Below are 25,756 nucleotides of genomic sequence, written 5' to 3'. Positions count from 1 at the left end.
GGAAAATCCAGGTGGCCTGAACTGAAATGAAGCAAGATGTTGTTGTCCATAGGTTGGACTGAAAGATCTGTTCCAGCCTGCTTGGTGCTGTGATTCTGTGTCATGCCAGTGACTTTGTGAGGCGTTGCAGTGAGACTCTTCCTTGTTTCCCTTCCTCCAGCAAGGGCTACACGGACGTGGTGAAGATCCCTGAAGGAGCCACCCACATCAAGGTGCGGCAGTTCAAGAGCAAGGACCAGAGCAGGTTCACGGCCTACCTGGCGCTGAAGAAGAAGAACGGGGAGTACCTGGTCAACGGCAAGTACATGATCTCCACCTCGGAGACCATCATCGACATCAACGGCACCGTCATGAACTACAGCGGCTGGAGCCACAAGGACGACTTCCTGCACGCCATGGGCCACTCGGCCACCAAGGAGATCCTGATCGTGCAGATCCTGGCCACCGACCCCACGCAGCCCGTGGACGTGCGCTACAGCTTCTTCGTGCCAAAGAAACAGGCCCAGCTGCCAAACTCCGTCCCCGGCGGCAGCGGCAAAGCGCCGGTGCCGGCGGCACAGCCCCGCTGGGTGACGGGGCCCTGGCTCTCCTGCTCTCGAACGTGCGACACGGGCTGGCACACCAGGACTGTGCAGTGCAAGGATGGGCACGGGAAACTGGCCAAGGGATGTCTGCTCTCCCAGAGACCCTCAGCCTTCAAACAGTGCTTGCTGAAAAAGTGCTAACCTGTGGTGCTGCTGAGCTGCTCTCCAGGAGGTTTGAGTAAGCCGCTGTTGGCGTGCTGGTGTCAGGTCTGCCCACACAAACAGGAGCAAAGGCTTCAAAGTTGTGTTCAGTCTCTAATTATGGGCAGAATCTGCCTGTTCGGACCAAATGAAGATGTGCACTGCTTTAAATAATGGTAGGGTGGTCTAAATACGTCAAAGAAAGTAAGGTTAAAGTTGTTATAAGCCCTCTGTGTCTGCAAAAACGTAAAATAAAATAATGCAAAAGAAGAAAAACTAGTGAATGGAGGATCCTGGGATATTTGAAGGTTACAGAATCATCTCCCCTTTTTTCACCTACCTCTACTACAGTATGTCCTTAGGAAACGTCACATGTCCCCATGATCCCACAGTAGATTATTTTATACTGTTTTGTAAATATCTTTCAGTTGGTATATCACTTTATATCACTTCCTCTATTAAAGAAATCAAAAGACAAACTACATAAGCAAAATGATTGACCAAAGTATATCTGCAGCCCTTGTGGACTTGGTCCATCCTTCAGAAAGGGCCACAGATGTTTTACTGGAAAATGAAGAGCTTGCTGCTGGTTTTAAAAAGTGATACCTTTTGGTTTTGACAAAAGGAAATACGTTTTCACGGTAGGAATTTCCTGACAGTATATCATTAATGTCTGACAAACCCTGTGTTTCCACCCCAGAATTCTCAGGAGGAGCCTTGCAGCTGCTTGCAGAGCAGGGAACCCCCATTGCTCCTGCAGCAGGAGCATCAGTAGCTCCTCCTTGTGTGTGTGTCAGACATGCACCCAAGGAGGAGCTGGCTGCAGGAGGAGTTTGTGTGTATACTCTGTGCTTGTAAAACTCCCTGGTTCCAGCTGTGTCACAGCCTGGCTCCTTGTTGTCACTGAGCAAGAGCTGCTCGAGCTGCTCCTCTCCTTCAAACAAAGGCATACTGTGCTTTGTAGAAAACTAGTTAGAGATCCCAAACTTACAGGTGAGGTAATCAAGTGTCTTCTAACTCAGATATTCTGAGGCTGTGTTCAGCTGCTTTCTCTGGTATTTTCTCTATGGCTTCTGCCTTGAATTTAACAATGTGTAATGTACCTACATCTTTTCAAGAGGCTCTCAAGGTCAAAAAAACACAGCAAGCAGTTAATATTTTATCACTGTTTTGTCCATCGTGTCTAACTCTGGTATTCATCTTACCAGCAAAAGTTTGTAACTATTTGTCTTTTTTTTTTTTATTGTTTTGTGTGTGTTTGGGGTTTTTTAAAAGCTATAGAAGGCATTCATGTTTTGTATATCTACATTTGGGAGGAAGAGGGGTCACTAGGAAGTCAGACCACATCAGGATGTGGAGGACTTGTCCAATATCAATAAGACTGTTTCCACAGCACAGGCAGTAGCTGGTAACAGTTTTCCTTGGCAGCAATTCCTGAATCCTGTTATTGTCTTGTGGAAGTTCTGTCACTGAGGCTGGACATTTTACCTTGTGCAGGTGGAGGCCTGAGAGCAACCTTGGTAAAATTGCTCTCTTTAATATATCTTTAATAATAGGCTTTGAATTAGACCCTCAGAGAACAGGTACCAAGAGAAATGGTAAAAAAAACCACTGATGAAAGTAGAACCCCACCTTTTACTCCTTTGTTCATCCACACAGGAGAGCAGGAGACTGCAGGAGGATTTTCAGACAAGCCTCATCTGTAAGTCAGTGGTACCTGAGCACTGAAACACCTCAGGCTCTTCTGAAAATCCCAGGCATGAAATCAGCAGGGAAAACTCACTGCAGTGTGGAGCAAGAAGGGTAGGTCTGACTCCAGGCTGACACAAACATGTTTTTGCAACTGTGGCATGTTTGTGTGAACTCTAAAAAATCATGTGATGATTTCAAAACAGCATAGAGTTGCTACATCTACAACTGTGAAATCTGGAGAAGGATCTGGTTTTTTACCCTGTTTTAAATAAACAGTACTAAGGGCAGGGCCTCCTCCTCTGTTAAATGGATTGCCAACAAATGTTATTAATCAGCTTTCAGAAATGGTGTGGCCTTCTGTTCAGAAGTCGATCCTGTGCAAAACTATGCGTCTTGATGAATACTCCCCATTTACTCTTGATCCCAATCTAAGAACTGAGATCAAGGCTCAGATGATTTGCAGAGTGTTAAAAAGTAAACATTTATGCCTCCTCTGCCTGTTTAAATAAGATCACTTTGAAATGCCTTTTTTTTCCTTCTAAGCAATCTAATTTTGATTCTTATATATATATGTATTACACATGTCCTAGAACCTCTCCAAAAAGTCCATAACAAATAGAAACCATCATGAGAGGAAAAAGATCAGGAGATTGAATGTGTCTCAGCATACAGCTGCTGCATTAAGTGGCGTTTCTGTTCTGTCATAATAGAGACAGAATGTGCAAGTATTTGTGTTTGCATCATGGTAATAATTTATTATATATTCAGCAGGCTGAGTAAAGCTTTTGGATGCTCTCTAGGCATGCCATATGCGGGTATAAATTCAGAGCATCCTTAGATCAGGAGTATCTTTTAAAAATGAAAGAGTTTATTTAGAAATAAATATGAGAACAAACCACTGCAGTGATTTTCACCAGTGTGGCAATGAAACAAATTCACACAAGCAAAGATGTGAGGAGGACAGACCAAGGCAGGACCTGAAAAATGTAAGATAAAGGGTAAGCCAACACTTGCTTTTTCAGGTGTTCCTAAATCAGAGTCCAGTTCCAGACCTTGCCTGTGGCAGTCATGGCTGTCCCATGTACCTGATGGATGAGGAATTGGTGCAGGGTCTGTTCTCAGCTGAATCCCGTGTCACTCACACTGTGACATCATTGTTTACATTTCTGCCCAGTGTTGCACAGCTGGATTCATGAAATGCACCGAGGGGATGGAAACCTGGAATTCTGCTCGTGGCACAGCCAGGAACCATCTCAGTGTTAAATTCGCTCTGACTTTGGGACACACTTCCAGTGTCCATGGGTGAATTTGGACCCCTGAGCATCAGTGGGGTTTTCAGCATCTGCTTTTCAGGTAGGATATTCTCATTAGGAAAAAGCCTGGCATCTTTGGTTTGACTGGGTACAAGAAATTAAGTTTAGCTGCCCTCCTGTGGAAACAGTTTTATCACAAGGGGAAGAGGGAATAATCTTGTGGATTAATAACAACTGTTTAAAAAAAAAGCAACACAGCACTGAAAAAAATAAAATAATTTATTGTTTTTACAACTGGTATGTGAACGGATGTAATGAATTTATTTATTCTTATTTAACAAAGTACCAATTGTGCAAATTCTATATTTAAAATGTTTTGCTATCATCTCTGTCTCTCTTTCTGGCTCTCTTTTAATTTATGCTTCGGGTTTGTGTTGAAAGTACACCTTGTGAGTTTACATAATATATGGCACTGGTCATTTTTTTGTATGATTTTATTTAGAAGACTTTTTGCATGGAACAGGAGTATATGTGTATACACACATGTGTAGATGTATATTCTTTTTCTGCTGCCATCTTTTCCTTCAAGAAGTTGTAGCTTTTTAATTTGATGACACCTCGTGCTCCAAGCTCCTTGTTACACTTTAAAAAGCTCCCAACAAGCAAGTCCCAAAGGTCTGCAGACCAAAAAAGCCCTGTAGTGGCTCCTGAGGAATTCACAAAACAGATTGATATCTCAAAGGCACGAGCAGTTCATGCTGGAGGCCTCAGTGATTGACCCCCAAAGCTGATCCTACCCCTTGCTTTAATTGTAGCAGAAATTCAGTAGCTGGGAGTTGTCTCCATGGGAGTGAAGTTCCTCTGAGTTGCCAGCACTTTTCACTCATGCAGCTTCTTAGGTTTAATTGACAACACTAAAGAGAAAACTCCTGGGTGTCTCTATAAAATAGCTTGACAAACATATGGTTTATGAGGACTGAACCATTAAAAAAGCTGTTTTTTCTGTGTTATCACTATTTATATACATATATAAATATGTATATATGGCTATAAAAAGTCAAAAGCCCAAATTGGAAGGCTTTGCAATGTTTTACTTAATTGTATTTCAGCTCTTTGCACCGCATCAGGCAAAATTAGATTTTAAAAAAACAGCAAACCATGTTTCCATGAGAATAATACCTGTTTTTCTTCCAATTCAGCTAGTGCGGACCTCAAGGGAACTAGAATTGGGTGCAGTGTGAGGGGAGAAATGTGATGTGGACAGACCTCCAGCTTTTCTGCAGTAAGTTCATTGACCAACACAAATGGCTCTGCAAGGGCAGTACCAGAGCCTGCACATAAACACTTCCACACTGCTGGAAGTCACCTTGCTCCAGTGTTCACCTGAGTTAAAGTCCAGCTCAGCCTCTCTTCTGCCACCCAGGCACTGCCCAAGGCCAGTCAGCCACGAGGCTTTGGAGGAATTAGGCATGGCCAGTGGCTGATGCTTCCTTTCAAGGCCCAATCCAAAATCCTGGGCTTTGATTATTTTAAGGGCAGGCTTTGAAGAGGGTTTATCATTAATTGTGGGCTTTCTGCAGTAAGTTCAGGTGAATGTTTCTCCTTTTCTCCTCATGCCATGCTCTTGTCACTGAGGAAGTGGAGCCTATAGCGAGAGGCAGAATTGGATTCTCTGGGGGAAGTAATTTGATTTTTATAGAGCTGCCAGAGTGCCTCGCTGTATTCATACTTATCATGTTCAACATTTTCAAGGGCTTTTTTCCTATGGGTGCCCTTATATTAACTTATGTAGTTAATGTATAGTTCAATTATATAGTTCAATTCTTGTTTCAAACAACATTGCAAATGCAGGTACTTCTGGTTTATTACATGCACCAGCAATGTCTCAGTCTAAGAGAGATAACTGGGTCCTCAGCTGGCACCCCAGAAGGGGCTTTGGGGCTTAGAAGGTTTATCCACAAGCACAAGTTTTCAGTGATAAAGTTTGAAAAGCCCTAAACACAGGTGAGTGTGTAAGAGCTCCTCCCCACGCCACACCACACCAAACATCCCAACACCATCCCACTGCTCTGCACTCTGTGAGTCACAGGACAAAACTCACAGCATCTTTTGCCATGGAAGTTGTGTGTGGAGGCTTAGAGTCAGTGTAAGGACAGTAAAATCCTCTCCACAAACACCAGTCTAGCACAGATCATGTTCAGACACCTGTGGCTAAGTGCAGGTGCATATTTTGTGTGTGTGCTTGTCTGTGTGAGTACTTGGGTTTCCATAACTCCCACTCCCGGGGGAAAAAAGTTACACTGGGTTTAGTAATACCTACATAAATTTAGAGTTACTTCATGGCATCATTTGGCTTTGCTGGAGGTGCTTCAGACTTACACCACTGTGACAGCATAGGTTTTTCTTTATTTATATTAGCTGGTTTACACAATTTATCATGTGAACTGTGAAATCTGCAAATAGGTTATCTTATGAAATATAGTGACAGGCATACAGGCATTGTTAAAATCCCATCAGATACAGGAAATATGCTGAATTAAGTAAGTTGGAGACAGGGTATAATTCTGTAGAGCAATAAATTTAACTTCTATTGCCAGGTCATCTGCTTAGCATCAGATACGAGAAAATGAACAAGGTATTGCAGGCAAGACTAAGGGGAAAGCACAAAGTTTGGGTTTGCTTAGGTTGCTTCATGTGCCTCTTTGTGCAGTGTCGGTGTCAGCATATTGTGGGAAGTCACTTTGTCACCTGGCTGAAATACCAGTACCCTTTCAGAAACCAGCATGTGTCACAAAACTTATTTTACATCCTAGTCTGTGTCTAATCAGAGGGAGTTAATATTTTTAGAGCACCACTGTGTCAGCCAGTTTACAACATAAAAATATGTTACACAAACTATAAATTCCTTTGAACTGAACTGTGCAAGGTCTACACTGTACAATGACACACAGAAGGCCAATATTTTGTTTTGTAAACTTACATATGTGTAATTTACCAGTTGTAACCTTAAAACACTTGACTCTGTGATTTCAGTAAAAGTAATAAATACAAACTGTATCATAGGTCCAAAAGATTTGTTTATATGGTATATATTTGGGGGCCTCTGTTTGCTCTTTGTGCCCCACTGCAGGCAGATGAGCATAAAGATCTTGAGCATAAATTTAAGACATATCTTTTCTATATGTGAACACTGCATTTTAGTTGTGGTGGGGTGGAGTTCTAAAGTGTTTTGGGGAGTTGTGAAACAGCAGGAAAGTACAGAAGTTGGAGTTTCTCATAATTATCCATCTAAAGCAATCTCAGAGCAATAAAGACCTGACAGAAGGGATGGTGTTGGTGCACTCTGCATGCTGAGGTGGTGGCACAGCAAGGTGAGAGGTTTTTTGGGGAGACAGAGCTGCAGATACTCCAGTTGAAGTGTGGCTCTTCAAAGGCACCGTTACAAAGATTTACTTTTCTAATAGAACCTTATAATTCATTTTCCATGCTGATTTCTCGCTTATCCTTTCCACATTCCACAGCACTATGCTGGGAGCTTTTCTTGTTCCCAAAAATGGTGCTTTCCAAAAAGATACTCTTCCCAAAAGTAAAACCAAACTCATCTTGTCTAAATCTTACCCCATGTGTGTGGCTAATGTATTGATTGCTGGTATTTTTAGGAATTTTGGATTTTGCCTTTTATTGACTTGAAGATTTTGCTTTCTTGTGTTTTACAAATTGTGAATGAAATTGAATTTTATATACAGAAACAGTTTATATATGCCTAGGAACATCTTTCCTTTCTAGGCTGTTAAATAATGGCAGTGCAGCTTTACAGAGCTGTCAGTACCTACAGAGGTGCCCAAGCTCTTTACAAAAAAGTTCTGTCACCACAGGGATACATCAGTGCCTCCTCCCCAGCTTTGCATAACAAGCTGCAATGTCACTGTGATCATGGCAGGTCCTGTCTCCCCAAAATTCCATTTTCATTTCCCACTTCAGAGTTTGCAGTAGCTCAGAGAAAGCCATTACTGGCAAGGGAAATCCATTGGTGTACAAATCAAATGGAGCAGACACAGCATTACAGACTTCCCCAAATGTCCAGCACTGCCATAATCCAATTACTGTCCAGGGACTGTTCTGTATCAGGCAGATGAACTCATTCTCTCTTAATGCATTTTCCATCTCATCATATTGTGACATTTCACCTCTTCAGAAACTATCTGTAATTACATGTGAGGAGGGAGATCTTCATTCCCAAGATGCTTAACTTGTAGATGCAAATCTCAGTTTTAGGTGGGGATGCAAGATGGATTTGATCCAATTTCAGTATTCAAACCAATCCTTTTTTTTTTTTTTTTTTAAGGAAAAAAAATTTGGAAACCTCCAAGTACATCCAGTAATCAAACTAAAAAATGTACAAGTCTTTCCACATTGCTTATGCTGTTACCTCATTCTCCAGTACTCTGTGAAGTTTAAAGCAATAAATCCATCATACTTAGACCACTCACCATTCTAAGCTGACCCAAGGACAGGGTTGAAGAGTTAGAGCATGGGAAAAATAATTTAACAAAAGCCAAGGAAGAAAGACTTCTTTCCACGCTCAGAGGGCCAAGGCAGCAATCTCTTTGCTTTCCCCTGATTATTCTGGGGAAAAAACCCACATCTAAGTGAAAAGTCACAGATGTTTTCTTAAGCAGCTGCTCAAGAAGGCTTTGTTGTAGCAATCTAAGGCTGAGCTTATTAAAACAGCCATTTTGGACATTGCCACCGTAGTGACTGCTCCAAGTGTTGCTAAAGAAGTACAGTAAAACAAGAAAGTTGGATGAAATTCTGGAACACGTAGGTGTGGGAGAAAGAGGGGTGAAGAGCCCTTACTCCTTTTGAGCTTTAAGCTGCTGGGTAGCAGGTACTGTGCCCTCTCCCATTGGAATGCCTCCCATGCCTGTGGAACATTTTGCTTATGATCAAAGGCCAAATGCCCTGGTGAGGTTTGCAGACATGAATTCTTCCCTAGTAACCACATAAGGGCCATACATATGTGTTAGTGCACATAAACTACATGTGGGGGGAGAAAAATGTGCATTGCACCTGACTGGCAATGCAGCAGGGAGGCCCATTGGAAAGCAACCCTGTAAAGCCATGGAGGTACCAGAAAGGAACATCACAGTGAACACCAGTGATGCTTTAAGTTTCAGCTTTCATGTTTTCCAGACTCTGTACCACATTGGTATATAATTCTGAACTTCATACAAAGTGCTAGTAAGCTCTCCTCCCAGTTCAGTCAGACAAAACAATCCTTTTCCAGGCCCAGAACCAAGGACACCATTACAGCTTCAGGCCCAAAAAGTGCAAACAGCGAATTGAGGAGAGCAAACTGGGAGGATGGGACTGCATAACCTGGAGCTGGAATTGGACAGTTAACCCCAATATGGAAATGGACCAAAACTTATAAAAGTGTAAACACTTGTGACACACCGTCCATCTTAGGTCCATCTTGGGTAGAGCCACGACCAGGCTCTTGTACTGCCCAAAGTGTATCCTGTGACGGCTTTTTTAATAAATATCTACTTTATTCCTTTAACACTGTCCAGCCTCAGTTCCAGGTAGCCTCTTGAGGCATCACCATGACGGTCCTGTCGTGCCCCAGAGCATCGATCGGGGAGCTCACATCTTGAAATAGTTGAGAGCTGGCAGCAGGCCACCCATGCAAGGGCTGAGATGGCAGCTGCCCAACAAACAGGCCTAGTTACCTACTAAAGGTGGTCTGTAACTACAGGGGAGCAGAAATTCCACTGGAAACTTTCCGAGAGCACTTTAAAGTGGTCGATCTGAGGCCGGCCCTGCCCACTGGAACTGGGCCTTCGGCGAAGGCCTCGCTGCGCTAGGCCGGGTTTAGTCCAGAACAAACAGCGCTGGGCGCATTCTGTGTGGGCTGGGAGGAATGTTTTCTCACTGATATTTATGTGGCATGCTAAGATTTGACAGCCATCCAGAGGGGGGTTTGGGGCCAATTTTTCATTTTAAATACAGGCTGCACACGGAGGAAGGAAAGCAACTTGCAATGGCATTGCTTGTGAGGGGTGATGGGAGCGGCAGAGCCGAGACGGGCTCCGTATGGCCAAGCAGAGATAGAGGTTGTTTCGACAGGAATTTGAGCTATGAAAGGATTTAAGGGGAAATTACCAACCAGTCTGGCATTCAGATGCCAAAATACACAGGCAGACTTGGCTGCACAGGCACACTGTAATGCTCCTCAGCTTGGTTTCAAAGGGAGAAGGGAAGCGGCAGGACCTGGTGTGGAAACCTCAGCCTCTCCATGCATGCAGGGAATAAAAAATCTCCATCACGACACCACCCCTTTGTTGGGATCAAATCAAACTCTAAAGAATTCTACATGAACAACTTTTCCTTCAGAGAACAGAAGAAAGAAGCAAAGAATACTTTGTTTCCCACTCCATCAGAGTATTTCATATTTTGGGATGAGTTTGTTGTGCATTTTTGGCTATTTTTTCCCCCAAAATAGGCCAGGTAGAGATGAAGCCAGAACCTAAGGCAAGTTGTGATGTTGCTGTGGAAGAGCTTTGCCTCCAGAAGGTCTCTGCCTGCCTCAGCCTGCTCAAGGCTTTCCCAGCATGGCCCCAAACTCAAGCTCCTCTTCCCCAGAGCCCACATCTTCTACCCCTGGAGCCATTTCCTTTGGCTGCATTCATAATGTGTATTTAAATCATCACCTGGTTTGCTTTCAGAGCTGGTCAGGTTTCTAGAAAAATGGAAAAGAGGATGTCTAATACCAAGTAGATTAGGGGGAAAAAAACCACATCAGAAAAAAAAAAAGAATTAGGGAGGTGTAGTTACTTTCATTTACAACTATGAAAGAGAAAAAGAAGGGGAAAGCTCCAAGAAGAAACAGTATTTATGAACTGTATCTCTTCTCTCTTGAATCTGGATGTAAGCCATAACCAGGCAGTGTCTAAAACCTTTGGAAAACTCAGGGAGTTAATTTAGATCTCACAGAACTCAATATCTTGGGCTAAGCTTTAAAATATAAAGCAGAACAGCTAAAATAAGAGAACAGAGCAGCAACAGAGGAAAAAATACTTTAATTTTCAATTAGATACAGCAAGGAGGGAAAATTAACTAAGAAGGGAGTCCAGATGGTTTAAGATCGTTTCATACAAGGCTAAATGTAACAGATAAATATAAGGGAAAAAATTTTTTTTTTCAAAAGGATAAATATGGATTTTCATTAGAAGCAGTAGCTGAAAAGTTCATAGCTCATTTTTTATGAGAACATGGATATTGTTACTAAAAACCTGCAGCCCAGACAGGCCTAACATTTTAAGCATTTTTAAAGCCTAGTTCATTTATTTCATTAGATATCCCAGGAGGCTCCTGCTCCTGCATGGAAGCAATGGTGGCTGCTGTATACCTTACAATCCTAATTGAAGGGATGGGAGTGAGTCAGTCACTCCTGATGAACCTCTTTATGTAACAGTGGCTTTCAGAGCAAAGGGTTAGCAGGGAAAAATAGAATTTCATTGTACACCTGCTCAGGCCAGGAAGATGCACCTCAGAGACACAGGATTCAGGCATCAGCTTGATTAACAAGATTAACCCAAGGGTTAAAAGAAAAAGCCTGGGGTGAGGCTCCCTGCTGGAGGTGCATCATGGCCAAGGGTTGCAAAGGGCTCCTTGAGGGACAATTTCTGTGCTGACCCCAGAAATTTGTGAGGATGAAGGGATAAATCCTGCCTGGGAGCCAGTCCTTGAGCAGGGCTGTGAGGCCAATTCACCTGACTCAGTCCTGTGAGTAAATCATTTGGGACACAGCTCAAAGCACTGCAGGGAAGTAGCTGGAGGACCACAAAAACTACATTGGTGTCTATATGGCAACAGACAGAGGTTATTTTAGCAGTGTGAAGTGTTTTCAGATTCCAACAGCATGCAAATAGTGCCAGAGTAATTTGCCAGTGACAATAATGTGTGGTGTAATGCTGAGGATGAAAAGCCTTCAGCTGGGTTTGACCCAGTATAAACCATCCCTGGGTTCTACTCCAGTTGTTTGTAGTGTTTATCAACTATATCTGGGCTTTTTATCTGGGTAGTATCCATCACTTGAATAGAGATAAATATTAAATTATGTCTACAATTAGATTGACACTTAAAAATGTAACTTTTATTTCTAAATCATTCCAGTGAATTTGTAAATCCCATCCTTAAAGCTTTTGAAAAACATACTCTTTTTTCACTCTGCTATTTAACACCAGAGTGTGGCTCCAGCCAAAACCTGAAATCCCACGCAAGGCAGATTATGTTCAGCTCTCTGGCTGTCTGTGTATTTTCCTCTCCTATGTACCTTACAAGCCAAAGCCTGAATTTAGCCCTAAAAGCATATCCTGAGCATACACTCAGGAGACCACATTCGGGATCCTGCCACCCATCATACTGAACTGATGGATTCTACCAGGATTGGTAGTAAAACCATCATTTCAAAACAGGCTCTTTACTTAAAGACTTTTTTTTCTTTTTTTTTGTTTTAATGGTATAGTAGTTATGGCAACTGCTTCCTGCCACCTCTGCTGCCAAAAGCCACAATCCATCCATGAAAAAGAGCTCCTCCATCCAAACACATTTTTCAGTGGACAGCAGCATTCCCTGGCTGGAGCACACTCTTCCCTTCCCTTCTGCCAAACAAAATGTGTAACGAATGTGAGCTAAGAGTGAGGAATTAAGTGAACTCTTTACAAATGACTTTGTATTTTTACACATACATGCAAGAGACAAGAAATAAGAACACCTCTCAGGGAGGGTGTAGGGGGAGAAAAGGGTAGTGAACCCCCAGGGCTGTTCAATGAAAGAAAATGTTTTCCTTTCTTAGAACACATTTGGAATTCAAACTCTTAAAAGTCTTGGCATAATACTAATTAAAAAATTGGTGGGTTATTTCCCCTTTCCCCTTAGTTTTATTCTACCTCCGAGGTCAGTGGCAGGATTTCTCAAGTCTGGGGTATTTCCTGCACAATGATCAAAGTTTGCTGTATGAATTTGAAAATAAAATGTTCCTATTCTTTGCTAGTCCCATAACTCTGTTTCTGTGGGCAGTTCTTCCTGGTCTTGACACAAATGGTAAGTCTTAAAATTCTTGTTTGACAACATGGTTTTAGAAAAGCTTTACAATTGCTTCTATAGGCTGTATTAATATCGATTATTTTCCCTCCCTAGGTGTAATTCCCATGCAGAGCTATGTGGATTTTGCTTGTCTTTCCCTTGCTTTGTGGGCTGTGACCTTTCACCACTCAGAAAATAATTAGTACATTTTCCAGCAGATAGCTGGATGTTTTCATGCCCTCTTATTATGGGAAAACATTGTAACAGAGCACTGGAGCAAACAGTTCAATGTGCTGTTCTTTCAAGCCCCTGCACAGCAAATGAATTTAAATTTACAAGAATGTAAAAAATGGAGGGAATCAAGAATCAGCAGCTGCTTATAAAGCAAGAACTCTCTAATATGGACTGAATTTTGAAGTTTTCTCAAAATGCACCACAACCATCATGATTCAAGTCCCTTGGAGATTTTTGGCTGCCTGGGAGTAGATAAGGCATGGGTTCCAGGTCTAATTAGGCATTGCACGCATTGGGGTCATTAATGATTTCCACCACAGTAGCTCCAGCCTATGAGATATTTTGCAAGCAAATGGCAGAAGCACAGTGTGGGCACCCAAACACACATACAGTACACAAGCTGGAAATCATGGGAAATAGAAGGGAAGGTAACAGCAGAGACACGGATCCAGTCCAAAATTTGAGGTCAGTATTATCAGCTTTACTTCCAGGTTCAGCAACACATTGCAGCAACAGGAGAACCAGAAGAAATGAGAAGGCAAAGCTCATACATATGATGCCATGAAATAAATTGATGTTTGCATTTCCAAGGACTGACTGATTAATTCATTGCTTGGATTTTTTCCCAAGTAAGTTATGCTGGGTTGATCCAGGCCTAGCCTAGGTAAAAGATAGTGCTGCCATTCAAATCCTAATCCTAATGAAATATCCCCAAGTTCCCCTTAACTGTGAAGCTGAGCTGCAAGATTTCAGAATTTGTCTAGGCTTGCACAGGTCAAATGAAGTGGTGACAAATAGGCACCAGAAGATATTCTTCCCCCTGTTTCCCTGCTGAAGCAACTGGAAGACATAAAAGTCATAATTATCCTGGTTTAAGTCACACAGTGAGCAGAACCACAGCCAGGAATGTACCGTGGGCTTCTAGGCTCCAAAATAGTGATATAAAACAACTGTTCCTCTGTTACCAGGATTTTTTACAGCTGCTTTCAGCATCAGGTTTACATTCACAGTTATTTTTTCATTCCAGCCACCTCTTGCAGCTGCATCCACAGAAGCAGCTCCACACTGCAGAGAGGAGCACTGGCCCTGCCTATAGAACCTTTAATTAGTCAATCCAGGTACCTTTGCTAATTGATAGAGAATCCCAGAATCACAGAGGTGGGAAAAGACCTCCAGGGCCAATGAGTCCAAGTTGTGTCTCATGCCCACCTTGTCCCCAGCCCAGAGCACTGAGTGCCTTTCTTGGACACCTCCAGGGATGGGGACTCCAAACCTCCCTGGGCAGCCCCTTCCAAGGCCTGAGCACCTTTCCATGCCGAAATTCCTGCTGATGTCCAACCTGGCCCAGCCTGAGACCACTCCCTCTGCTCCTGTCCCTGTTCCCTGGGAGCAGAGCCTGACTGCCCCTGGCTGTCCCCACCTGGCAGGAGCTGTGCAGAGCCACAAGGGCCCCCTTGAGCCTCCTTTGCTCCAGGCTGAGCCCCTTCCCAGCTCCCTCAGCTGTTCCTGGGGCTCCAGGCCGTTTCCAGCTCTGTTCCCTGTTTTGGACTCCCGCCCCTCCATGTTCTTCTTGCAGTACAGGGTCCAGAACTGCCAAACTTGGTTTCTTCTGCAACTGACTGAGGCTGCACTCGATCCCCTCATCATGATCATCAATGAAGATATTAAACAGCACTGAAGACATCAAAAAGGACTGAAAAGCAGGCACCTAAGAGGTACAATGCTTGTGGCTTTTGCCCCTGACCTTAGGATCAAATGAACAGTGACCCACAGGCTCTTGCTTCTCCCCAGTGGTCTAGGGCCTTTTGGATGGAAAATCTCCCTTTGACCAGACAAATCCATCCCTGGGCTCAGATTGCTGTACAAGCTGCATTATGGAACAATGGCTGACTTTTCTGGGAGTAGATCTGTGAAGACAAACACTGCTGTCATAATTTATTCCAGTGGCATGCTGTCTGCCAAGGCTGCATTACACTGCTCCTCTTATTTATTTATTTTTTAAAGCCTGAATATATAAAATAGTTGCAACTGTTTAATGGAGTTTCAAGAATGTAAAAAAAAATATTTTGACACTGGAGAAAGGATTTCTCCCAGGACTCTTGGATGTGCCTCTGCACAGTGTTTATAGGTGCCTTTTGGATTCAGCAGGGAGAGAATGGGAACTTCACTTACGCTCTTCTTTTCAGCCTGCACTGGATGTCCATAGTGGGTCAGCTGGACTGCATATTCCAAATGTGCGCTCCTTTCCAGTGACAAAGGGACAGGGGGTTCACATGCAGACAGGCACAGTGCAGATGTCTGAGGCTGAATGAGATCAATCTCCTTCCAGGGCTCAAAGGGCTCAAAGTGCTTGGGAGCAGTATCCTGTTTCCAAAGAGTTTTCAAGTAAGAACTCAGTTCCAAATGGCCATAATTCTTTCCAAAAATTGACTGGATGAAGGCAGGTTTGTTCTGCAGCATTTTTTTTTCACTGAGCTACCATTGTGAGAATTAGTAATGTTCCAATTCAGCCTCTCTCCCTCCCTATCATCCCTCCCCTTGACGTCCTCCAGCTCTTACTTCATTGCAAAGTTATCTTTGAGCCCAAAGTAAGAAACTGTACCTCCTCTCTGCTATAGAAAATATCTGCAGTGCATTCAAATCCCCTCAGAACGTGAAGGTTGCAATGATGGTCAGAAAAATGCTTTGCTCACCTTCCACTGCACAAAATATATTCCTGCAGAGTGACTTAATTTTTACACTGTGACTTATTTTCAGATTTTTTTAAAATTAAAACATGAAGCTGTTTAAAATCACATCAGGAAGGCCTTGGAGAGATGCAAAAGTATTTGCTTCACTTGGCCTTGATACACAACATCAAAATTGTAACTACAGAGCTTTTAGAGTATATTATTGAATTACATATTTGCAGTGGTTATTAGAACTCGGTATCCCTATTGCACATCCAATATTGCAAGGCTTTCGCTTCAAGGAGCTGGGACTGTGAGATCCAAAATGTGGCCATGAAACACACAGAGGCTTTGACTGCTCTGCACTGTGCAGAATCTCTCAGTGAGGAACTCCTGTTGCTGTGCTACCAGCACAAAGGGAACCCAGCTCCTCACCCATTCGCTCTGTGTGTATTTCCACTGTCTCTCCTCTTTTGCCTTCTTTACTCCATGGTGAATAAATGTAATCGAGCCAGCTGCTGCTTTCGTGTCTGTGCAGTTTTTCTGCAGGGGGCACTCAGTTCTCTTGAATGTGCTCCAGTTCATTCCCTGAAGAAAACCCCTATACTAGAGGTGGCCTTTGAGTCCTAGTAAAATATCTGTATAGTACTTGAATACCTGTAAGTAAAAGGAAAGGGGGAAATACAGTAGTTGAATATCTGTGTATAGACCTTGCCCCAGTAGGTCCCAGTTGTTCTTGGTGGGCTGCAGCTGTGATGTCCTTCATTGGGCTGCAGCTGTGGCTAGTGAAGGTAACTGGGATAAAAGGAGGTGGGCTGGCTGGTCAGGGAGAGCCTTGGAGGAGCTGTGATGGAGAAGCAGGAGCAATACTGCTGTGAAGAGCTGTTTGTGAACAAACCACCCAGAAGGTATGGGACTCTAGAAATATGATAACAACAAACCCCAACATCCAAACTTCTTATTTTGATTACAGCCAAATAATTAGGCAGTAAAAAAGGCAGAAGTGAGTGAATTACTGAACTCATGGAGGGGACAAGCTTTGGAGCAAGTGGTGCAGATTTTTGTGTCTGTGATTTTTGTGTCTTCCTGGGAAGCTTCTTTTCATCCTCCTACTTTAGCTGCAGTTTAACAGGCAACCACATTCAAAAGAGGAGCCTCATAAAAAGGGGAGTCAAATATTTGTGGAAGGTGTTGGATCTCTCAACTTCTTTTGCTACCCAAATGATTTCTGCTCCAAGCAAAGGTGGTGCTTAGTGTTCTTTCATTTGTATCATTTATTATTAACATCTATTTGATTAAAATCATGAAACTGAAGTAATTGTAGAAAATTACTCCCACAGGATGTGAGGATTCCTCCTCTAGCATTTTCTGTGAACACTCTCATCTTTATGGTTTGGTATAAATTAGAGGCCACTTCTGAGTGTTTAGAGGTTATAAATATGAAAGGGGTGTTTTTTTCCTCCTTGAACTATTACATCATAAAATGAGAAGTGACTAGCAAAAACATGTCTTGTTCTTCCTACTGCAGAAAATAAGCTAATTTAAAAACCAAAATAATCAGCCCTACCCATTCAAGAAGGGAGTGACAATCAGCCCCTTGCTAACACCTGTCATTCCATGTAGCTCCACAGCCTTTGGTGGGATGGCTCCACATTGCCCACACATAAATAAAAATGCCTTGGGCCCAATAACCACAGATTTATAAAGGCCAATGTACAGCTTCTAAAGAAACAAATATTATAAGTGCAGTGCCTAATTCCTGGGTAATTTTAGCCCATTTTCACAGCTCACCAAATGTCATATTGTCATGTTTACAAGGACATGAATGCTTTCATGTGGGCCCAGGGAAGTCATATTTGCAGTGCAAAGTTTACCTGCTTACATAAAAGTCTCCCCAGTTTTCCTGTTGGTATAACATAGAATTATCTAAAACGATTCCTACTTTGGCACACAAAATTACAGAATTAAGCTAGCGAGCTATTTCTGAGTACTATTAGCAAATTTTGTGTGTGTGGGTGCCTGTGAGCAGGACTAAAGGTTTTTTAGTGCCATCTTTTGGGTGGTCCTAATACTACAGAACAGCTTAATCAATGCAATTATAGATTTGCCACCATCTCTGTGCCTAGGAAGCCACGTGTTGCTTGTTTCTAGAGAGAGTGGGGATGACACAAACTCAGTGGGAGCAGGAATTGCTGAGAGTGTTTCCATGCTGCACAAAGAACCACCCCCTCCAGCCCTTTCTTAGCACACAAATCCCCAAATCCTCAGCAGCAAAATATTTTCCTGTTTAGAAACACTGGGTTTTTTCCAGCTTTGGCCAATGTTCATGCTATTTTATAAGATAATTATCCACATATTCAGTCACACCCTATAGCACCAAATTTCCTTCTCAACATAAGACTGACAATAAATTCGCAAATGTAATTGCTTCTCTTCTGTCTTTATTCAATATTCCTTGCTAGCCCTAAAAGTAGGTCCATGTCAAAAACAGACAAAACCCAAGAGTTCAACACTCCAATTTAACACCTGCTCTGACAAAACAGAATTAAAAGTGCATATAAAATATTGCTCTCTACATGATAATTACAAAATCTAGTCATAAACCAATGGTTTTAATAGGTTTCTAAATAGGATTAGATTACAATGTCCCTTTGAAAGGGTTGGTGGTCAACTAATACCACCTTAGGCAAGAAGAAATTGAGTGTACTGAAATAGGTAATGCTTTTCTTTTGATTTAATGGGATGAGAGGGCTTTCTACCCCCACTCCTGGGCAAATGAGACGCTTGGCACAGCAAAGCCTCATTTCACCTGCTGGGGAGAGCCCAGGGCTTGGAGGTAGCTGGGCTTTGGTGCCCCTGAGGAGCACAAAGGGCAGGTCAGGGTTTGTCCTGTGTTCCCTGACCCAAGGCAGCACACACAGAGCCAAAGGAATTACTCATGTGTGGAGCAGCATTTATTTACAGCACTTGGCCCTGCAGTCTAGAACACCAGCTGATCCTTTTTGTGATATCTGTGAGGGTTGAAACGACATACAGAGCAAAATTTTGGACAAGGCAGCCTCTCCAGCAAAATGCTGATGTCTGTAATTAAACTTATCTCTGTGTGGTAATGCTCCCCAGGCACTGCTTCCTGCTCCAAGTGCTTGTTGGAGGCTTTCTGGAAGTGTCAGAAGGTTTGCATTCCCCTACTCTTGGATAATCAAAACTGCTTGCAAATTGTTTGGATGTTGAAACAAGCTCAGGCAGGGAGTTCATGCAAGGCTGGTTTGCAGCATTTTAGGAACATGGTCTGGAAGCTGCTTCCCTCACCAGTGCATCCTTTCCTCTGCTGGGGTAGGAGGTAGATACACGTAATTCACCCCTAAAATTCATCAAATTCAACTTTACAGCTCTCTGTCTCCATCCCTTCTGCTGGAAAACACATCTACACGTGTGCCCTCCCTGAAGCAGAAATCACGAGTTAATGTTGTCACTCCTAGCAGTTTCTGAGTGCCTGATGTCATAGCTGGAGTGTTTATAGTCTTTCAATTTGTTTCCGACACCATGTTTGAGTTTGGATCCTTTTGAGGAGGTAAAAAGAGAATATTTTTCTTGGAGAGCTTTGAAATCCAAATTGCAAAGCTGGCAGGGCCCTCTCTGTTAAATTTGGGTTCACTTTTCTGCCTTATTAGCAATTTCTTTGCACAACCTATTTTAGCTGTGTATTTACCATATAAAGCAAAGCTCAGCTGGCATCACTAGAATGATATAAATGTATGTTTTTATAAAGTGGAAAATTTTTACCTATTTGCTAAAATACCTGATGATGCTTTGGTTTTTAAAGTGTGCTCTATGTGACAGCTGTGCATATTTGCACTGGAGCTGGGATTTTTATACCGTGCTCAGTTCATAAATGGTATTGAGCAACAGCTTCTGAGATTTAAATAATCAAGAAGGAAAAGTGGGTGAGGGAAGCTTGGAAATTGTGCTGATCTACTCTGGGACCTTGCAGGTCTCAGGGAAGGGGTTTCCCTGGATGGCTGGGAAGACATAACACACAAGCAGAATGGTTATTGGAATAATTGGAATGTCAGCCTCAGAAGTCCAAGAAGTCTCCTCCAGTCCATATTCCTTGTTAAACCCCACACCTCATGGGGACCAGCCCTGCTCCTGCCAGGGCACCCCTGAGGAGGAGCCCAACAGCAGCCACAAGACCTCAACCAGCACCTCCCTGAGCCCAAACCACGCAGATCAGGGGACTCTGTGTCCTCTTCCCCCACTTGCATTTCCCAAGGGACATGCAGATGTGCAGCTGAGGCAGCCAGAGCCAGCTGCAACCCAAAGGATTTGGGGTTGCCTCAGCTGTGCTCCCCAGAGACCCAAATGGGCACCAGACCAGGCCTCTTTCCCAGCAGGAGAGGCAATGCCAGAGGGGAAGGGGACAGGGTGTCCACCTGCCAGTCATGTCCATCTTATGGTCACTAAGGATGGCTGAGTTTGTGCAGGCAATTACACTAATTATTCTGATTTAAAAAAATATCCCGTGTGAAACAACACTGCATCTTTCTGCCTGCAATATTTTAACAGCATATCTAAATATATTTGGAATTAAAACTTACAATCATCTGATTAAACTGAAGGTGGAAAACAACTATGAGAGAATGAGTCAAAATACTGAGATTAGATAGAATAATGCTGGGGAAAGCTTTCCCCATGCCTGTTTTACCCCTTCTCTCTCTTAGGGCTTTGCATAAGGGTGCGCATATCAAAGCAAGAGGAGAAATTGAGTGATGCTGAATGGAAGTTACACAGTTTGTAAATTGACTTCTTGATGTTTGGTCTTGTGCAGCAACAATGTTTCTTTCAGAGGAGCTAAGAGCAACAAGAGTGAAAATACAGATTTGGTTTGCCTTGGTTTACTACTGTCTGTTTATTTCCTGCAGTGTCCATGGGATAAACTGACCTGGGGGTGGATGGGTGTTCTGTTTGAAAAGCCTCACTTCTTGTACAAGACACTGCACATGCTTCCTCTCCATACCATTTGTAAACAGAGCATTTCAGCCAAGTTTTTATGAAGCTTTGGATCCTGTGAGGGGTTAGCACGATGCTGGGAGTTAAGCCTGACTATAAATATTCCCAGGAGTGGGGCCTGTGTGTCTGCTGAGTCCCCTTTGTTCCCGTTTGTGCCCCAGCTCCGTGTCCCATCGCTCCTGGGGTGGGAGGTATCAGCAGTGGGAATTGCAGTTGTGCAAGAGGTTTTGTGCCACAGGGGCTCCCTGAGCTCACCAGGGAGAGACAGCCAGGCTTCTGCAGGGAGCTGGGACATACACAGAGGGCACAACTCCCAAAAACAGAAGGGAGGCTCTGGCTGCCCCTGCTCAGCTCCTCTGCCTGGGCAGCCAGAGGCTTCCTCACCTCACACTTCTCTGGGGATGTGCCAGGAAGGGGCAGCCAGGAAGGGGCAACAACACAAACCCGATGGAAACAGCTTGATCTATTTGGTCAGCTCCTGGTGGTAGATTTTGTTTTTGCAAATCATTGTGAAAGAGGAGCTCTCCTGGGCTTAGCACAGCCCTCCATTCTCCATCCTCCTGCACCACTTCAGAGCAAGGCAGAGGAGTCAGGAATTAAGGGGGGAAAAATAAGGCAAGCAGGCAACATCCTATCTTTGCTCCTCTCACCATCCCTCTCTAATTGGCAGTAAATTAAATTAACTTTCCCCAAGGTAACTTAGAGGTGGCCTTTGAGTCACAGTAAAAGATATGTATTGTATAGGTGGCCTTGCCCTGATAAGCTCCGGTTGTTCTTGACGGCTGCAAGTCCTTCACTGGGCTGCAGCTGTGGCCAGTGAAGATAACTGGGATAAAAGGGGCTGGGTTGGCTGGTCAGGGAGAGCCTTGGAGGAGCCCTGATGGAGAAGGAACAACGTGCAGAGGAAGGCGTCCGTGCTGTGAAGATCTGCAGTCATAAGAAAACACCGAGGAGGTATGGGACACTAGAAATATAACAATAGTAACTGTGCTTTGCTTATGACAGTAACTGGTAATTGAGCTCCCTGCCTTTATCTCAATTCACCAGCTTTTCCATCTTATTTTCATCCTCCTGTTCTGCTGAGGAGGAATGAGGGATCAGCTGACATCCAACCCACCATGACACCCTGCAGTTCTTCGTCTAAGGTCAGTGTTACAGCCTTTTATTTCTCTCATTTCCTTGATAAAATGGAAATATTAATCATCCCAATGTGTCAGCCACATTATGTGATGATGTCTTGCCTCCAGTTCAGCTGACCTTGTGATTAAAACAGTGATGACATAGAGAAATGATGTGGATTTAGGGAGACCTTTTTTGAGTTTGTTCCATCCCAAGACACCTAAACAAGTCTTACTGACTTACACGCCCTTCTACCTGATGGCAAACAAAGATTTCCCTTTCACTTCATCCCCAACATTAAAAGAGAAGCAAAACTCAATCTGAAATTAGAGCCTAACATTAGGAAACAAAGGGAACTGAAAGCAGAAAGAAACCCCAAGAGCCAACCATCCCATATCCTGTTCAAAATGTGCATGAAATGTGCCAAAAAGCAAGAACCAATAGGCAACATCACTATCCCTGTCCTGAAAATTCTGGCAGAGCTACAGGTTCTGCAAATGTATAAGAACTGCATTGATCTAACAGAGGTATTTTTTCTTCTTGCTAAAAAATTGCTAAATCACTTTGTACCTCAGGTTTTTACCTGTTAAAGAAGGATAAGCGCTCTAGGGGAATTTAGGAGATTGTCATTACTGGCAGTGAGTTGCTCATTTGAGCCCCATCCCTACAAACCAAGAGGAAAGCCCATCCAAGCTTTTAGCAAAGCATGGATTAGATGAGTCTAAGCATGTATATAAGTTGTTTGGAGAGCGGAGAGTGGTTAATCACTTTCCTTAAAGGTTTGTGCCCTTTGTTAAATACACTCACTGCCAATCAACTTCTGATTGTACAGCATAACAGGGAGGAAGGGTGGGAGAGGAGGGGATGAGCCAGGGTGGGTGAAGGGTATTTAACTCCACTGAAAATATTTGCTGCTAATGTTCAAATTTCTTGACACTTTTTATAAGGTGGATCAGCATTATATGGTCTCTGGTCAGAAAGAACGACCCAGCACATCCAGGACAGCGTGGAAATCTTAGTGGACAGTGGCTTTGGAATGAGTGTGGCACATCACACACAGAAATCTCAAAGGTAAAAAATTATTAATAGGTGCAGGGATGAGTTTTCATTAGGAGGAATTCCACAGAGCTGTATCATGTCTTGCAGTGCTTGTGAAATCCTCTGTCCACAGCACAGGACAAAGTGAGGGATCTGTTGAAATCCCAGTGTGATAAAAATACCAAAATGTCAGTGGAGCTCAGGGCACTATGAATGTGCTCCTTGCCATTTGCTAAGGGACTCTGGAGCCATTGTTAAAGCTGTACTTATCTTCTGAAACACTTTTAAAGCAGACATGCCATAATGAAGCATTTTGCTTTGCCTGATTGCTTTTATTTGGTCCCTGGCAGTTGTTTTGACCATGAAAATTCAGATTTAGGTCAGCTGTTCACAAGATATTTAGATGGTTGTGCAAATTCTTCAGTGGGAACACCTCTACTACCAAAAAGTGAGACAAAGTCAGACCTCAACAGTCTTTTAAACCACTTTTTGTGGATTTCTGCAGGATATGGACAGGTCTGAATTCACATTCTCATGCAAACCTCCTTCTTTTTAAATAGCAGAATATTTTACTCATGCAGTCCAAGTTCCTGCTGAATGCCATTTTGATAAAAGTTTATAAGGGAAAGTAGAAAGAATTGGGAGCAGCTCATTTTGAGTGCACACAGGCCTACATGGGCTGTTTAGCAATAAAATTTGGAGGCTGCCCAAATTTCTGCATCAATTTTTTAAAGCAACTTTGATAATCAGTAATGTAAAAGCAGAAATGACAGAAAAATGCATCACCACATTAAATACCACGATTTTTCTCCAGAATAAAAATGTGTATTTCTCATTAAAGTAATGATGGATATTCTGTTTTTGCTTTTTCCCATTTCCAATTATCAAAACAGGCAAAATTAGAGGTTTTCTCTCTCAACCTTCTTACCCTACTAAAATCCCAATGGTTAATGATCTCAAAATGAACAATAAATGGAAATATATAAATTAATCACGCCAAACACAAAGACATCACAGAGAAACAATCTCCAGAAATACTCTTGGAAGTGTTTTTCAGAGGACTTTTTCTACAGCATCAGGTCTTTTATCCCCTATTCAATGGGCCTAATGTGCCATCTGCTGTTTTAATTCTAATTTAAATTTAATTATAGCAGTTTTTGAAAGAAGAAAACATTCTGCAGCTCTGAAACAAATAAGGCTGGGATGGTTGCTTGTGTTGCCTTTTTTTTTTAATTTTGGAAGCAGCCATTATTGCAAACAGTAGTGAAGAAATTAAAGCTTCAGCATTGTTAATCCTGCTCAGAGACCGACAGCACTTGGGTCTGAGCCATAAAAACTGTTCTTGCAGAGCAAAAGACGACGGTCTGACCCAAAAACGGTGATGTGGTGGCGCTATCTGGTGGCTTAATTGGAATTACACTGTCTTGTACTCCTGACAGGCTGTGCTTTCTTCCTCCAAGCACTAGCAATTTCTGTAAAAAGAACAATTTTATGCCTTTTCTGGGTCTTTATCTACGTGAAATCCTGGGAAAGGTCAGTGTGTTTCTTTCTAAGTCTTGATTCATACAAACTGTGATTGGAGCTGGCCCAGATTTGGTACAATACAGATCAAAAATACATATACAGAGGCTTCAGTGCCCTGAATAATCCAGCTAAACTCGCGGGGGTTGCTCACAGGAAGGAATTTAAGAACCTACAAGATGATCCACGTGTGACAGGCAGCAAACCTGTTTTACAAATTCCTTCCCAACACAGTTTGTGTTCAGGTAGTGCAACAGAACAGCTGAGTTCCCTGCTAAAACACTTTCCTGGATATTACATAAAGGCCAGGAAAACTTCTGTTCTAATCAGGGAACTGTAAAGCTCCCTGCTAAAATGCAAGCCTTTCCATCAGGAAAGCTGGGAGACGAACATAGAACTCTCCCATAACAATTTTTTATAGGCGAGTGCCACCTGGTGGAATATGGAAAAGCCTTTTCAGCCTGAAAAAGCTCTTTTAAGGTGGTCAGGATCTTTTCGAATCAGAGAATTAACATCAAGAAACGGCAGCAGAACCAAAGGTGCATCTGGCACCTGGGTTGACACACCTTTGGTGGCCTAGCTCTGGTCCCTGCTGATCTATGAGTGACACTGATTATGCTGACAGACAAGGAGATTTTCCTATTCTTAATTCATATATATTTGTAAGAGTCTCTATCTTGAGCCAATGAAAGTTGAAAAATAAATTATGAAGATGCTTTCCTTTCAATTCCTCATTTCTATTTCCAGGCTTTTAAACTGGTAATTCCCTAAATCAGGTATCACGTGTAACACCAAATTAATTACCAGCATGAATGAATAGCACCTTTGTTGTGTTCTACCCTAGAAAAAGCACAGCAGAGCTGGGCACACACAGATCTCAAAGGTAAGGGTAGAGATGGACACACATTTCCAACTCAAGTGAAAATTCTCGTAACTGAATGGATTTTTCTGCTGCTGATGTATTAATTGGCAGCAGTCACAGCCTCTGGATGTCAATCCAGCACTTCCTGCTGTGTCCCAAAGAAAATCCCACATTTGAGGCCTACTTCTGATTTTGCCCATCACTCTGTGGGGCAAGAGCACTTTTGCTGAGTAAGTAGCTGAGAAATTGGGTTCATCTTTTCCTGTGTTTCTTTGCACAGCTTCAAACAATGTGCAATTCTAAGCTTGCAAGATTTACAGGACGCCATGGGAAATGGAAGCATTGTCAGAACTTAGCAGGCAGTCAGACTGGGCTATTGACACACACATGTGGTTCCAAGTTTGTCTGACATGGTTTAAATTAGGAAGAAAGCCTTAGGGTTATTAGATTTAGTGGCATAAATGAGACGCTCCAGCCTGAGAAAACAGTGGATACATACAATTTTACACAAAATTTTAGAAACATTTGCCCTTTCCCAAGGTT

General features: G+C 42.8%; 1 protein-coding gene across 1 annotated transcript in view; it reads left to right on the top strand.

The window, feature by feature from the left end:
- Positions 1–2,247, top strand: part of ADAMTS5 (ADAM metallopeptidase with thrombospondin type 1 motif 5) — a 33,784-nt gene extending 31,537 nt beyond the window's left edge. The window contains exon 8 of the mRNA XM_054270226.1: positions 161–2,247. Coding sequence (XP_054126201.1) covers positions 161–725 — 565 coding nt within the window. The 3' untranslated portion in view covers positions 726–2,247. The remainder of the gene's footprint in view (positions 1–160) is intronic.
- Positions 2,248–25,756: the final 23,509 nt, after the last annotated feature.

This window comes from Melozone crissalis, unplaced genomic scaffold (genome assembly GCF_028551555.1).
Source record: "Melozone crissalis strain CALT ecotype California unplaced genomic scaffold, PUWL_Pcris_2 ptg000009l_1, whole genome shotgun sequence".
Lineage (NCBI taxonomy): Eukaryota > Metazoa > Chordata > Aves > Passeriformes > Passerellidae > Melozone > Melozone crissalis.
Note: the sequence above shows the minus strand (reverse complement) of the source record. Positions and strands in the feature narration are given on the sequence as shown.